Here is a 16421-nt window from a genome sequence, read left to right on the forward strand (position 1 = left end):
TTACATATAGTTACAGAGAGAGTATGTCAATTCTATAAAAACAATAAAAAAAACAGCAATATCAGTCTGCCAAGGTTTTAACAATATCACAGGGCAGATTAAAGTGAAGGGCCAGTTGTACCGGGCACTGCACTGATCAATGGGAAGATATGGTACTGTATATCATATTAAGTGTAAGGTTCGACCGAGTGATACAAAGGTGAAAGGATATAACGTACCAATGCACTGGGGGGCATCATCACGTCCAATCAGGTAAGGATTTTCACTGCTATACCTATATAATGTAAAGCATTTCATTCACATTATTATCAGTGGTACGCCTTAAAGCGTTTGTTACCCCAACACTTCATATTCCTGATATGTGCCTGCTGTACCATGTAATTGTATGAGAAATTTTTCTGTTCTTTGTATTGCTTCCTTATTGTGAAATCATTGGTGTTCCTACCAGTCCCTCTGCTTTCCTATTAACCACTTACGGACCGCCCACTGCGTATTTACGTCGGTACTTTGACGTTGAATACCGGGGTTATGGCAGCAGATAGCTTTTATAACCCCATTATTTTTTAAATGACGGGCGGTCCGCTTTAACACAAGGGTGGTCCCAGCGGCAGATTCGCCACGAGATCACCTTTATGGGTGGCAGGAGAAGTGACCCACCCCCCCATCCCCCCCCCCACCGCCGCTTCCCAGTCGTTTTCCCCGCTTACCGGAGCCGCCAGTATCGAGGAAAATGATCCGGTCTGCTGTCCTTTCAGGCAGGAAGTCGAATGAGGACAAGATGGCCCCCACTCAACTCTATGGCCTTGGAGGACCGGAGCGACGCCATACGTCACTTCCCAGCAACAGCTTTAAAGAGCTCATTTTTTTTCATCATGAAAAAAGAAATGTATTTTTTTTTTATTTATTTATTTATTTATTTTTTTAGAGGTCCTGTCATGCTTATTTCTATTACAAGGGATGTTTACATTCCTCGTAATAGGAATAAAAGTGATCCAAATTTTTTTTTTAAAAGTGTAAAAATAAAAAAAAAAGATAAATAGTAAAATAAAAAAAATTAAAGCACTCCGTCCCAGTTAGCTCCCTGTTAGCTCGCGTGTAGAAGCGAGCACATACGCAAGTCGCACCAACATAGGTAAACGGTGTTCAAACCACACATGGGGGGTATCGCTACGACCTCCTCTGTAACTCTAAACTGGAAACCTGTAGAAATTTTAAAAATTTTTAAAATGTCGCCTATGGGGATTTTGTACCAATGTATGTCGCCATTCCACGAGCGTGCACAGTTTTGAAGCATGACATGTTGGATATCTATTTACTTGGCATAACATTATCTTTCACATTATAGAAAAGAATTGGGCTAACTTTACTGTTTTTTCTTATTTTTTAATTCAAAAAAGTGTATTTCCCCCCAAAAAAATGGCGTTTGTAAGACCGCTGCACAAATACGGTGTGATAAAAAATATTGCAACAATCTCCATTTTATTCTCTAAGGTTTCTGCTAAAAAAAAAAATATATATATATATATATATATATATAATGTTTGGGGGTTCTAAGTAATTTTCTAGCAAATAAAAGCAGATTTTAATTTGTAAACAGGTGTCAGAAAAAGGCCCGGTCCAGAAGTGGTTAAAAACTGACCACACAAAGCAGGAGAGCACAGCGTGGTCAGTTCTCTAGCTATGCTGGGAACTTAACCTGCTCTCCTCCAATGATCTGACTTGTCCTGACATGCCCCCACTGCACAGCCATTCACTGGGAGGCTCAGTGTGCTGCTGCTTCTCCTCCCCCAGCTCATATGCAGCTGAGAACAGAGGGAATGTGATCATTTATAAAAGGGGAAAAAAGGTATTTATGTTTTTTTTTTATATCTATACACAAATGTTTTGCCTTTCTTTTCTATTTTAAACTGAATGGATTGTTTTACAAGGTGATAGTTTACTTCCTATAGTCTCTTCCTATAGTCTTCCTATATATCCACATTGCAGCCAAAGATTGAATTGAATGCAAAAGTGACAGTAACAGAGGGTGGGACAAATCATAGAACACTGCCAGGAGTTCCCATAAGAAGAACATATTATTTCTATAATTTAAACTTTTGAAATTTGACATTTTTTTCCAAACAAAAAAACAACTGCTTCTGTAGGTAAGGGCCCATTCAGGTGGATTTTCTGGCTAACCGAAGGTACAACAAGCAGCTTATGGTAACTGAAATGGAAATTGAAGCAGAACACCATGGCTGAGAGGTCAAGATTCAACATTATTCCAATAAAAGGCAGGGGGACAGGCCAAGGAGACAGTGGAGGTTCTCTGGGGTGCAGAAGCTGCCTGCCCCCACAAACCAGATAATTTCCATCAACATCAGCACTTTAGGATAATAATACCAGTGAGATAACCCTACAGGTCCAGGGCTATTTTTGCACTTTCCTAACAAGGAACATGCTAACAGGAGAAGAGGGCAGAGTGATGGAGAGATGACTTCATCAGTCTGCTGCTTCTCTTTTCACTGTCCAGTCGCAGGCTGGAGACAAGGACAACACCTAGTTGTGTTACTTACAGTGTAAATTCACCTTTTCTATTTTTCTGAAAAAGGTTCACTATCCACACAGTATGGTGCAGCGGTTCTGGGGTTCCTTTTTTCTTTCCCTAGGGACAGTGGTTCCAGCTTGTGACAGCGCTGACCAATCAGGGCCACTCTGATCCATCCTGGCATTCCTAGGGAGTTCAGCTTTATATGCTTTATATAGGAAGACATATATTTGGCCTACTTCCTACCATCCCTCTAACATCCTTTGTTTACCAGTAGCCACAAATATTACTGCATAGAGACCAATATATTCTATGTGACACTGCATCCATGATAAACTATTAATCCAGAAGAGAGGCCATTGCCATCTCTATATTTATCATACAAGTGAAAGTGGTACTAATATTTAGTGCCACATATATAGTGGTTTGTCATGTAAAAGTGAATTAAGCAGTTTGTGTACTTTGTGAATAATCCCTTGAAATTTGGAAGACGGTATACAGTGGTTGGACATTTGGTGGGGTCTAGTAGAGCAGTGGTCCTCAACTCCGGTCCTCGTGGCCCACTAACAGGCCAGGTTTGCAAGATAACTGAAATACATCCCAAGTGATATAATTTGCTGCTCAGTGATTGCACTACTCTAGTTTGCATCTCCTCAAGGTAATACTTAAAATCTGGCCTGTTAGTGGGCCCTGAGGACCGGAGTTGAGGACCACTGTAGTAGAGGATATACATTCTTTAATCATCTTGTTGTGGACATGACTGGACATCTTGCGTAGGGTCTTACAATGTTTTGGCATTTTGTGGTTGAGTAGATAATTCACAGTGCTTTGACATCTTATGGTGAGTCTAGTAGATAGGAAACAGTGCTTTGGCATCCCATAGTTGGACAAGTAGATGGTACACAGTGAAAAGACACTTTCTAGTGGTCATAGTAGACAGTGCACATTAGTTGGACACCTTATGGACGTTTGTACACATGATGCAAAGTGGCCTGATATTTTTGGATGGTCTAGCCCAGTGGTCTCTAAACTGGATGTGGCCCTTTTGTTTGCCTTTATATGGCCCTAGGGGCACTATTTTATCCACAGATACCAACAAATATGGCACAATTCTCCCCACTGACACCAATAAAAGTGCACAATTCCTACCAATGATGGGGCACAATTCCTACCAAGGAAACGAATGATGGGGCACAATTCCTACCAAGGAAACCAATGACGGGGCACAATTCCTACCAAGGAAACCAATGACGGGGCACAATTCCTACCAAGGAAACCAATGACGGGGCACAATTCCTCCTTTTGACATCAACAATGGGGCACGATTCCTCCCACTGACATCAACAATGGGGCACGATTCCTCCCACTGACACCAATGATGGGGGCACAATTCCTACCAAGGAAACCAATGATGGGGCACAATTCCTACCAAGGAAACCAATGACGGGCACAATTCCTACCAAGGAAACCAATGACGGGCACAATTCCTACCAAGGAAACCAATGACAGGGCACAATTCCTACCAAGGAAACCAATGACGGGGCACAATTCCTCCTTTTGACACCAAGTATGGGGCACGATTCCTCCCACTGACATCAACAATGGGGAACAATTCCTCCCACTGACACCAACGATGGGGCACAATTCCTACCAAGGAAACCAATGACGGGGCACAATTCCTACCAAGGAAACCAATGACGGGGCACAATTCCTTCTTTTGACACCAAGTATGGGGCACGATTCCTCCCACTGACATCAACAATGGGGAAAAATTTCTCCCACTGACACCAACGTTGGGGCACAATTCCTACCAAGGAAACCAATGACGGGGCACAATTCCTACCAAGGAAACCAATGACGGGGCACAATTCCTTCTTTTGACACCAAATATGGGGCATGATTCCTCCCACTGACACCAACAATGGGGGCTGGTTTATTCCTACTGATGTCAATACCTTTTCTACTACCACTGGCCACAGTCTGGCCCTCCTAGAGTCTGAAGGACAGCAAACTGGCACCTTTGTTTAGAAAGTTTGGAGACCCCTGGTCTAGCCGGCTAGACAGTGGACACATGGTTAAGGGTAAGACGTCCATTTTAGAGCATTTTGTGTTAGTTTCTACTATTTAATGGACTAGTAGCTGTTCACAGTAAGTGGACATCTTGAGATAGCTTGATGACGTACTTTTGAAGAACATTCTGTGGTGGGTCTAGCTGGGTATATACAATAAGTGCACTTCTTATAATCTAATAGATATAAAAGTGCCAAGCTATAAACAACTGGAAAAAGTGTGGGTTTAAAAGATGAATACATTTTCGTCAAGTAGATATACAGAGTAGCTGAACATCTTGTAGTTGGTATAGGTGAAGTATGCACCACTTAGGGAATAGTAATGGGTTTAGATAAATGGCTCAGAATCCCATTATTGAATTTTTCTTTATAGTTGACCTACTTTGACCAGATATCAATCTAGTAGGCGGATCCATACACAGAACTCGCTAACCTACTTCTTTGAGTCTCTGGCTCCAGTTTCTGGGATAAAACACTCAAGATCTGGTCAAACTTCTTGTATCTTTCACTTTGTTCAACAGCGGCGCCTTTACTCCCCCAGAACAGCCTTAGGGAGAACTCTGTCTGGAAGGCCTCTCTTAGTTCGGGCTGAGGAACAAACCCTGCAGAATAAACCAGATAAATAAATAGACCAATAAACTGTATGAATACAAAACCATCTTTTCTCTCACAGGAACCCAGTTCCTGTTTCATGACATGTTGGGTATCTATTTAATCGGCATAACATTATCTTTCATATTATAGAAAAAGATTGGGCTAACTTTACTGTTCTCTGATTTTTTAATTGAAAAAAGTGAATTTGCGTTTGTAAGACCGCTGCACACATACGGTGTGATGAAAAAAATACTGCAACGATCTCCATTTTATTCTCTAGGGTCTTTGCTTGAAAAAAATATATAATGTTTGGGGGTTCTAAGTAATTTTCTAGCAAAAAAAAAAAAAATGATTTTAACTTGTAAACAAGTATCAGAAAAAGGCCCGGTCCAGAAGTGGTTAAAGCGGAGTTCCACCCTCAAAATCAACTTTACCCTGTCCTCTTGCTCTAAATTACCTGTAAAAGAATTGGATAATTAAAAATTTTTTTTGATTCACTTACCTTGCTTTTAAAGAAAATATATACGTCTCTTTCTTCCTCTTCCTCCCTCTGCGGACACGGCCGCCGACGTCACTTCCTCCTTGCATTGACTCCTGGGAGATGAGCGTCATCGGTCCCAGGAGTCAATGCGCCTGCACCGGCCCTGCTCGTCACTTCTGGTGCAGGCGCGTCATTCCCTGCTGAACAGCTTCTGGGCATGCCCAGAAGCTGTGCAGGGATGACGCGCTTGCACCGGAAGTGACGAGCATGGCCGGTGCAGGACATTCTGGGACTCCAACGTCACCGAAGAGGACGCTCCGGCTTCAGCTGCCCACACCTGAGATGGCAGCGCTGGACAAGACATTTTCAAGTATTTCTTCTAAATGGTAAGTGAAACGGGAGACAGTTCAGAGGCGATAGTTGCTTAAATGCACTAGCCCTGACTGTCTCGGCGGCATTATTATCTGAATTTTTTTTTTCAGGGTGGAACTCCGCTTTAACCACTTGCCAACCGCCGCAAGTACATATACGGCTGTCAGCCCCTCCTGGGCAAAGTGACGTACCGGTACGTCACTCGTCCGCGAGCCAATAGGCTCCCGCCCCCGCTCATTCACTGAGATCCCTGCACGAGTGACCGGTGGCTCCGATGTCCGCCGGCCATTTGCGATCTCCCGTTGGAGAGGGAGAAAGGCAGGCGGCTGATGTAAACAAAGCCACCTGTCATTCTCCCTGGTGTAACTGTAGAGATCATACAATCCTGCTATGTAGGATCGTATGTCTCTGTGGTTACATCAAAAGCCACGCCCCTTGACAGTTAGAAGCACGCCCCTAGGGACACACTTAACCCCTGGATCTCTAATAAAGTTAACCCCTTCCCTGCCAGTGTCATTTTGACAGTAACAGTGCATATGTATAGCACTGATTACTGTAGTAATGTCACTGGTACCCCCAAAAGTGTCAAAAATTTTAGTCATGTCCGCCGCAATGTCGCAGTCCCGCAAAAAAAATCGCAGATCGCCGCCATTACTCGTTAAAAAAAAAAACAATAAAAATGACATAAATCTTTTCCTTAGTTAGTAAACGCAATAACTTTTGCGAAAACCAATCAAAATACGCTTATTGCGATTTTTTTTTTTACCAAACATATGTAGCAGAAAACAAATTGGCCTAAAATTTTTTTTTTTGGGGAATTTCATATAAGAAAATTTGAAAAATATTGTTATTTTTTCAAAATTGACGCTCTTTTTTTTTATAGCGCAAAAAATAAAAATCGCACAGGTGATCAAATACCATCAAAAGAAAGCTCTGTTTGTGGGGAAAAAAAGGACGTCAATTTTAGTCTTGGGTACAGCGTCGCACGACCGCGCAATTGTCAATTAAATTCACGCAGTGCCGAATCACAAAATAGGCCCTGGTCTTTGAGCAGCCAAATCCTCCGGGGCTTAAGTGGTTATGGTAGGCTCAAACAAAGTTTTAGCTCTTTGTCTATTTTCAGTGTGAACAAACCCATATGTAATGGAAGCGCTTTTCATTTTTTCTTAATGATTGTGCTGAGGTTTATGAATCTGTGAGACTCTTGCTTGTGGTGCAGCAAGTATACTTTGTGGGTACAAGGAAGGACACTTCCCCCCCCCCCATGCCTTTTAAGCCCCTCCCACTACTAACAGTCTGGCCACACCCACTTTTTGGTGCAGTACACAGAGCTTGCATGCTGGGTAACTCCATCCTCAAGTGTCCCTCATTCTCAAAGTTTTAAGTTGGAAGGTATGAATTCCCCCTAAACATTTTTTAAGTTTTATTGCATCTCAAAAATAGCTGCTTCCATTATTCATTGCAGAAAAGTCAGTATTAAGATTTTTGCTGCCCTTCTCTTTGCCATCTACCAATCAGCCTAGTCGATTCTCACCTGTCAGTTTGTTCTCAGCATTGTTCCGGTAAGTCTCCTCGTTAGCGACGTATGTCCGCGCCGCTTGCAGTACACGCAGGAGCCGCCCGCAGCTCTCCTCCACAGGGCCACCCCAGTCATCTTCTCCTTCCAAGGCCCTGAGAACTGGCAGGATGTATGGCACCACTATATTGGTTGATGATGGCAATGACAGGCCTGTGAGGACAGAAGAAATATGTTTTATATTAAAAACCTGAAATGGCATCGGAAAAACTTTGTCTGTTTTGGATAGAGTATTGAGGTGTTTAAACCCCTCTCAGGTTTTTATTGTGCTGTTTGTACCTGCTGGGGAGGTTTACAAAGCCTGTTTGGCTGGTGACCCCTGTCACCTCAACAGGAAGTGACTAGAACAAGTTAGGGGAAATCTTCCACTTGAGACACCTTTCTGGTGCAAGATATCTAGGAGGGCTTTTCCCTCACTTCTGGGAGATTTCCTCCCTCATTTCTGCTATAACTCTTGAACAAGAAGTGAAGGGAAATCCTGCCAATGGGACACAAAAAGCATATAAAAACGTGACGGGGTTCCCTTCTGTATTGTATCAAAAAAAAAAAAAAAAGGAAACGTATTGGCTTTAGATATACAGTGCATCCGGAAAGAATTCACTTTTGCCACATTTTGTTATGTTACAGCCTTATTCCGAAATGGATTAAATTAATTATTTCCCTTAACCACTTGCCGACCGCCGCACGACTATCTACGGCGGCGGTCAGCCCCTCACAGGCAAAGTGACGTAGGTCTACGTCGCTCGCCTGTGAGGGTTTAGGGAGCGAGCGCGCGCCGCCGGAGGCGCGCTCCCGCTCCCGCGTGGTCACGGACCCCCCCGCGCGTGTGACCGGCGGACCCGATGTCCGCCGGCCACTCTGCGATCGGCGGGGGAGAGGGAGAAAGTCAGGCAGCTTGTGTAAACAAGCTGCCTGTCATTCTCCTCTCTGTATGAGAGATGATCACATGGATCTACTATGTAGATCCATTGATCACTCTGCATACAGTTGAAGCCACAGCCAATCACAGTTAGAATCACGCCCCTAGGGACACACACAGCCCCTCCCTCTCAAATAGAGTTAACCCCTTCACTACCAGTGTATTTTTACAGTAACAGTGCATATATATAGCACTGATTACTGTAGAAATGTCACTGGTAACCCCAAAAGTGTCAAAAATGTCAGTCAAGGGTCCGATCTGTCCGCCGCAATGTCGCAGTACCGCAAAAAAAAACGCAGATCGCCGCCATTACGCGTTAAAAAAAAAAAAACAACAAAAATGACAAAAATCTTTCCCTTTGTTAGTAAACGCAATAACTTTTGCGCAAACCAATCAAAATACGCTTTTTGCGATTTTTTTTACCAAACATAGGTAGCATAAAACAAATTGGCCGAAAATATTAAAAAATTTTGATTTTTACATTTTTTTTTGGGGGAATTTCATATAAAAAAAAGGGAAAAATATTGCTATTTTTGAAAAATTTACGCTCTTTTTTTGTTTATAGCGCGTGATCAAAAAACCGCACAGGTGATCAAATACCGCCAAAAGAAAGCTCTGTTTGTGGGAAAAAAAGGACGCCAAATTCGTTTAGGTACAGCGTCGCACGACCGCGCAATTGTCCGTTAAAGTCACGCAGTGCCGAATCGCAAAAAGCCCTCTGGTCGTTTAGCAGCCAAATCCTCCGGGGCTTAAGTGGTTAAAATGCTACAAACCATACCCCGTAATGACAATGTGAAAAAAGTTTGTTTGAAATCTTTGCAAATTTATTAAAAATAAAAAAACAAAAAAATCCCATGTACATAAGTATCACAGCCTTTGCTCAATACTTTGTTGAAGCACCTTTGGCACCAATTACAGCCTCGAGTCTTTCTGAGTATGATGCTACAAGCTTGGCACACCTATTTTTAGGCATTTTCCCCCATTCTTCTTTGCAGGACCTCTCAAAATCCATCAGGTTGGATGGGGAGCGTCGGTGCACAGCCATTTTCAGATTCCTTCAGAAATGTTCCATCGGGTTCAAGTGAGTGACCACGTGTCTTATTGTATTCCCTTTCTCTGAATAGTTTGTTCCTTATGCTAGGGTCATCACCAGTACAGTATTTGTACATTGATATCATATCCCTCCTCGATCGTCTCTTCTCCAGAGAGAATAAGTTCAGTGCTTGTAGTCTTTCCTCATAGCCGATGCTCTCCATTCCCCTAATTATTTTTGTTGCCCTTCTCTGGACTCTCTCCAGCTCCAGCACATCCCTTCTGTAGGTACTGTGCCGTTTGCTGTTGACTCATCACAGTGTGTATCAGTGGCTTGCTCCCTTCGTTTGATGTTCAATAAAATCGCCATTTATTAATTAACTTTGAATACTTTGTTTATTCTGCCATGGGACAGTGCTTTTATTCCCAATTGTTGTTGCTGTTTCAGTGATCTCATTGGTACTGAGTTTGGGTTATCAGCGTCCTGCCAGCAGCTGATAAACATTTTCTCAGCAGGGACAGTCCCTCAGTGCTTGTTTTTTCTGTTTAATGAAATGCCTATAGCTAGGTTCATGAATAAGGATGTCATAGACCTTCTATGTTAAGGGGTAATGAATTTGGTGTCTTACCTGGAGATCATAGTGTTGGGCATAGGCATATTGATTTTTGCCACATTTTATTTTGGCTGTGGCTATGGAATCTTATTTCCATTTTTGTTGGATACATGCATCTTAGTGGACGTACAATGTAAAACCACAATAAAAAAAAACAATTCCCTGATGACTGTCCTAAACCTAAAACAATAGGTCGAAATAGGTTGAATTAAACTCTACACCAACCTTTTTCAAACTTTTTATACCAGAGTAACCTCTAAAATAATTTCCAGGTCTCAGAGAACCCATGCTAAAAGCAAAACATTGGGGGTCAGTGGGAGGAATGTTTCCTTACATTGGAGGTCAGTGGGAAGAATGTTTCTTACATTTATGGTCAGTGGGAAGAATTCTCCTTACATTGGAGGTCAGTGGGAATAATGTTTCTTACATTTACGGTCAATGGGAAGAATGTTTCCTTACATTTGTGGTCAGTGGGAAGAATTCTCCTTACATTGGTGACCAGTGGGAAGAATGTCCCTTACATTGGTGGCCAGGGGGAAGAAGTCTGCTTACATTGATGGTCAGTGGGAAGAATGCCCTTTACATTAGTGGTCAGTGGGAAGAATTCCCCTTACATTGGTGGTCCGTGGGAAGAATGCCCCTCATATTAGTTGTCATTGGGAAGAATTTCCTTTACATTGGGGTCAGTGGGAAGATTGTCCCTTATATTGGTGATCGGGAAGGAAGAATGCCCCTTACATTGGTGGTCAGTGGGAAGAATGAATGCCCCGTACATTGATCGTCATTGGGAAGAATACCCCTTACATTGGTGGTCAGTGGGAAGAATGCCCCTTACATTAGTGGTCACTGGGAAGAATGCTTCCTACATTGGGGGTCAGTGGAAAGAATGCCCCTTACATTGGTGGACATTGGGAAGAATGCTCCCTTCATTGGTGGTCAGTGGTAAGAATCCCCCTTTCATCGGTGGTCAGTGGGAAGAATGTCCCTTACATTGGTGGTGAATGGAAAGCATTCCCACTCTTCCTTACAGTGGTGGTCGGAGCACCAATCTTATAGTCAAGATAAAAAGTTTACTGATGTTATGCTGCTGGCTCAAGTGATGTTGGCCCCGAAACTATGAAGAACTATCAAATGGAAAGCCAATCAGCCAGAGCTCAAGGAACCACTGGCAATATTTTGAGAAACCCCATGGAACCCTGGTTGAGAATGGCTAATCTATGCAATAATTTTTTATTTTTTTTGTACATTCAGTTGTGCATGGCCACCATAACTCTTCTTCTTCGACAATCTGTCCTTTTAAAGTAGGGAAGTAAACTTTAATGTTAACTTTGTAGGTATTTATTACCTAAGTGGTTCTCAGAGAAAGTTCATATATTGCTGCTGTGTTATTTACTGGCAATTATTTACAACTGTCTATGGAATGTTTGCATTCAGTGTACTTTTCACATGAACGCAACACAGGTAATAAATACTGTATCATTCAGTGTCAGATTTATGAGAAAGGTGGCATTGGTGGTGAAGGTCAGAGGGTATAAGGACAATTCTAAAGTTTTTGTCGCAGGAGAAGGATAACTTACATTCCTCCATTTCCCGTAAGGCCGGTTTCAGCTGTTTGTGGAAGGCAATGGCGCTGTCGGTGTGCGTTTGTCGGAGCGCTTGCCATGTTTGTTCCAGGCGGGTAACCTGGAATAAAAATGTAGCTGTCTCAGAGATTGCTTTTGATTGGCAGATAAGCACAAGAAGCCTATTCTTGCCTTAAACAGCTAAAAACATTATTACCTCCTAAATGATGTGTAATTCTATTCAGTCATCCTTGGGATTCCCACTATGCAGCCACAATGCAATGCTAGTAGGGTTACACTGCTGTTTGTGTACTGTGTCCCCCATAACCTTTTCATTAGGTCTTCCCTCTATGCTAGATTGACAGTACTGTAATGTACAATGGAACTCGATTGTCTTACAGCATGGCGCCTCCCATTCTAAGATTGATTTTTACAAAAGTATTTAGGACAATGATATAAATATGGCTTTTCAGCAATGTGAATGTTTAATTTTATTAAAGCAAAGTGGACTGAAGGCTGTTTTATAATATAGGTTTGCCTGTTATGCATGGAAGTGCCTAAAGATTCTGAACCAAAAAGTTGTTCCTTTTTGCTATCTCAGAAACTTGAGATGTATAGATAAATGTGAAATCGGGTGAATAGATTCTATTCTATTATTTTGATATTCTACAGTCTTAAAATTGTATTCCCAGCATCCCCTCTCTCTTAAAAATTATGTTCCCAGAATCCCTCTCCCCCTAAAATCGTGTTCCCAGCATACTCTCTCTCCCTTAAAAATTGTGTTCCCAACGTACCCTGTCTCTTTAAAATTATGTTCCCAGCATCCCCCCCCCCTAAAATTGTGTTCCCATCATCCCCTCTCCCTTAAAAATTGTGTTCCCCAACACCCCCTGTCTCATCAAGATTATGTTCCCAGCATCCCTCACCTCCTAAAAAATTGTGTTCCCAGCATCCCACTCCCTTAAAAAATTGTGTTCCCAGCATCCCTTCTCCCTTAAAAATTGTGTACCCAGCGTCCCTTCTCCCTTAAAAATTGTGTTCTCAGCATCCCCCCCTTCAAAAAGTGTGTTCCCAGCATCCCTTCTCCCTTACAAATTGTGTTCCCAGCCCTCCCACCTTACAAAATGTGTTCCCAGCATCCCTCTCCCTTAAAAATTGTGTTCCCAGCATCCCTTCTCCCCTAAAAATTATGTTCCCAGTACCCCTCTCCCTTAAAAATTGTGTTCCCAGTATCCCTTCACCCTCAAAAATTGTGCTCTCTGCATCCCTATCCCAGTATCCCTCTCCTTAAAAGTTGTGTTCCCAACACCCCCTGTCTCTTCACGATTATGTTCCCAGCATCCCTCTCCCCCTAAAACTGGGTTCCCAACCTCAAGGCCCTGTCTCTTTAAAATTATATTTCCAGACTAATTTCCTCCCTAAAATTGTGTTTCCAGCATTCCTCTCCCTTAAAAATTGTGTTCTCAGCATCCCCTCTCTCCTTAAAAAGTGGGTTCCCAACCTCCCCTGTCTCTTTAAAATTATATTCCCAGCATCATTTCCTCCCTAAAATTGTGTTTCCAGCATCCCCGGTCCCTTCACAATTATGTTCCCAGCATCTCTCTTCCCTAAAGTTATGTTCCCAGCGTCTCTCTTTCCCCAGTAAGCGTCCCTCTCCTCCTAAAATTGTGTTCCTAGCGTCCCTCTCCTCCTAAAATTGTGTTCCCAGCGTCCCTCTCCTCCTAAAATTGTGTTCCCAGCGTCCCTCTCCTCCTAAAATTGTGTTCCCAGCATCCCTCTCCCCCTAAAATTGTATTCCCAGTATCCCCTCTCCTCCTATAATTGTGTTAAACAACGTCCTCTCTCCCTTGAAAATTGGGTTTCTGGCCTCTTCTCTCCTTTAAAAAAATATGTTCCCAGCATCCCCTCTCTCTTTTTAATTGTATTTCCAGCATTTCCTTTCCCCTGAAAATTGTGCTCCAATCATCCTTTCTTCTTTAAATTGTGTTGTAAGCATCCCCTCTCCCGCTCCCCTCTACCGCTCTGAGCCTCGTCCTTACCTGGGGCATCGTCAGGGCCTTCATAACAGCCGAAAAGCCAAAAAGATCTCCAGCAAAATCTTTCAGCTCCATGGCCAAATGGATAACGCGGTGCAGGGTGTGCGCCCTCTCGGTCACAGCTCCAGTGCAGCCCAAGATATCCACAGCTACCCCCAGAGACAGTAGGTGGTGCCTAGGGGTGAAAAGTAAAATGAATATTCAGTTTTCATACCCAGCTCATTGATTGTGACCATTTGCCATGGATTATTATGTATGTTTCAGATTTTTGATGCATATATTTGTATGCCATCCTGCACAGTATTAGCTCCACCTTCTACTTTTTTTTTTTCGACTAATCCTAAAGTAATACCTGTTAGTTGTCAGGAAATGTTGGTATGTACCAATTGTAGCACCCTCCTAGTTAGGGTATGGAATGTTAGGTACCTTTATTTTGGCTTCTCCGTAGCCAGTGGAGCTGCTGATGATCGCTTTAGCCTGCTCAGTGTTTCGCAGGCTGCTGGTCTGATTTTTTTCCCTTGTATTCTAGAGAGTTCTGGAATCACAGTGGGAGGGAAGGCAGAAGGGCAGTCTGAATATTTATGTGGACCCAGCCAATTGCTGTGGAGGTGTACCCAGTAGGTGGTTGGAGAGTCCATAAATAGTCTGAAGCCTAGAGTTGTTGTTGATCCTGGGTCCAGTATGGGAAAGCCCTAGGGCAGTTCGCTGAAAAGCTTCTGGATGTTCGATGACCCAGCTGTAGCATTGCTGGGGGGTCTACTTCAAAGGTTCTAGTCTGGGATTTCAGGTCTGAAGAGCTCTCTGAGGAGTGCGGGTTCAGGGGGGGGCGCTGGACTGTGGTGTTATGTGCTTTGTTTCTCCCTCACTGAAGAGTGCCTGGTGGATATTGTAAGGAGGCAACTGCTGAACCTTTGGCATTGTAAGTACTGACCTCAATTCTGTGCCCTAATGACTGTGTGCTGGTTCTCCTACTATTTTTAAGGGCACTAGTAATTGTTCATCCTGTGGTGGTCTTTTTGAAAATTTAACTCCAACCACTTCTTCTGTCCCGATAAATAAATCTTTCAATTCCATATACACAATCCTATACCCACAGTTGATCCGGAGCATGATCCAATTTGCTCCAGCAGGGGAAAAAATTCCTTCCTGATCCCCCCCAGAGGCAATGGGATTTTCCCTTGATCAACGTTACCTATAAATATTAGTATCCAGTTATATTATGTACATTTGGGAAAGAATTAAGGCCTTTTTTAAAGCAATCTACTGAGTTGGCCAGAAGCACCTCTGGAGGGGGTCTATTTCACATTTCCACAGCTCTTACTGCTGATGAACTTGTCATCAAAAAGGGAGGTTATGGGAAATCCTCCAATGGGGCCACTTGATTTAATGCTTTCCTACTCTATCCAAAGCTAGACCGAGGACACTGCAGTAGGAATATATGCTCACTAGAACAAAACTATACTTTCCCTAATTAAATCCAAGCACAGAAATATAATTTGTTGCAAAGCCAGTCCTTAGATGTGGTGGCTGCCTTACTTTTTTTTTCACCTGATCATGCCAGTATCACACTTCCTGTCTCAGGGTGTTAACGCTCACTCATTGTATCATAGCAGTGGTTTCCAAACTGTGGCCCGTGGGCCGAAAGCGAGCAAACGCTCACCTGTATGCGGCCTTTGGGGCACTGTTCTTCACACTGACACAATGCACTATTCCTCCTACAGACACCAACGGTGGGGCTCATTCCTTCCACTGACACCAACGATGGGGCATTTTTCCTTTCACTGACAACAATGCTGGAGCACTATTGCTCCCGTAGATACCAGGGATGGGGCACAATTCCTCCCACTGACACTAATGATGGGGCTCATTCCTTTCACTGACACGTTTGATGAAGCCCTATTATTTCCAGTGACTCAATGATGGGGCACTATTCCTACCACTGACACCAATGATGGGGCACTATTCCTCCCACTGACACCAATGATGGGGCACTATTCCTACCGCTGATACCAATGATGGGGCACTATTCCTCCTACAGACACCAACGGTGGGGCTCATTCCTTCCACTGACACCAACGATGGGGCATTTTTCCTTTCACTGACAACAATGCTGGAGCACTATTGCTCCCGCTGATACCAGGGATGGGGCACAATTCCTCCCACTGACACTAATGATGGGGCTCATTCCTTTCACTGACACGTTTGATGAAGCCCTATTATTTCCAGTGACTCAATGATGGGGCACTATTCCTACCGCTGACACCAATGATGGGGCACTATTCCTCCCACTGACACCAATGATGGGGCACTATTCCTCCCACTGACACCAATGATGGGGCACTATTCCTCCCACTGACACCAATGATGGGGCACTATTCCTACCGCTGATACCAATGATGGGGCACTATTCCTCCCACTAACACCAATGATGGGGCACTATTCCTCCCACTGACACCAATGATGGGGCACTATTCCTACCACTGATACCAATGATGGGGCACGATTCCTCTCACTGATACCAATGATGTGGCACTATTCCTACCGCTGATACCAATGATGGGGCACTATTCCTCCCACTGATACCAATGATAGGGCACTATTTCCCCCACTGACACCAATGATGGGGCACTATTCCTCCC

At 43.4% G+C, this 16421-nt stretch overlaps 1 protein-coding gene across 1 annotated transcript in view; it reads right to left on the reverse strand.

The window, feature by feature from the left end:
* Positions 1–4464: 4464 nt before the first annotated feature.
* The window catches only part of LOC309566486 (breast cancer anti-estrogen resistance protein 3 homolog), a 59802-nt gene continuing 47845 nt past the window's right edge, over positions 4465–16421 (reverse strand). Inside the window, exons 8-11 of the mRNA XM_082271650.1 lie at positions 13786–13957; positions 11762–11867; positions 7578–7772; positions 4465–5198 (exon numbers count right to left, since the gene is read on the reverse strand). Of these exons, the coding sequence (XP_082127776.1) occupies positions 4996–5198; positions 7578–7772; positions 11762–11867; positions 13786–13957 (676 nt within the window). The 3' untranslated portion in view covers positions 4465–4995. The remainder of the gene's footprint in view (positions 5199–7577; positions 7773–11761; positions 11868–13785; positions 13958–16421) is intronic.

This window comes from Pelophylax lessonae (genome assembly GCF_965119305.1).
Source record: "Pelophylax lessonae genome assembly, chromosome: 11".
Taxonomy (NCBI): Eukaryota; Metazoa; Chordata; class Amphibia; order Anura; family Ranidae; genus Pelophylax; species Pelophylax lessonae.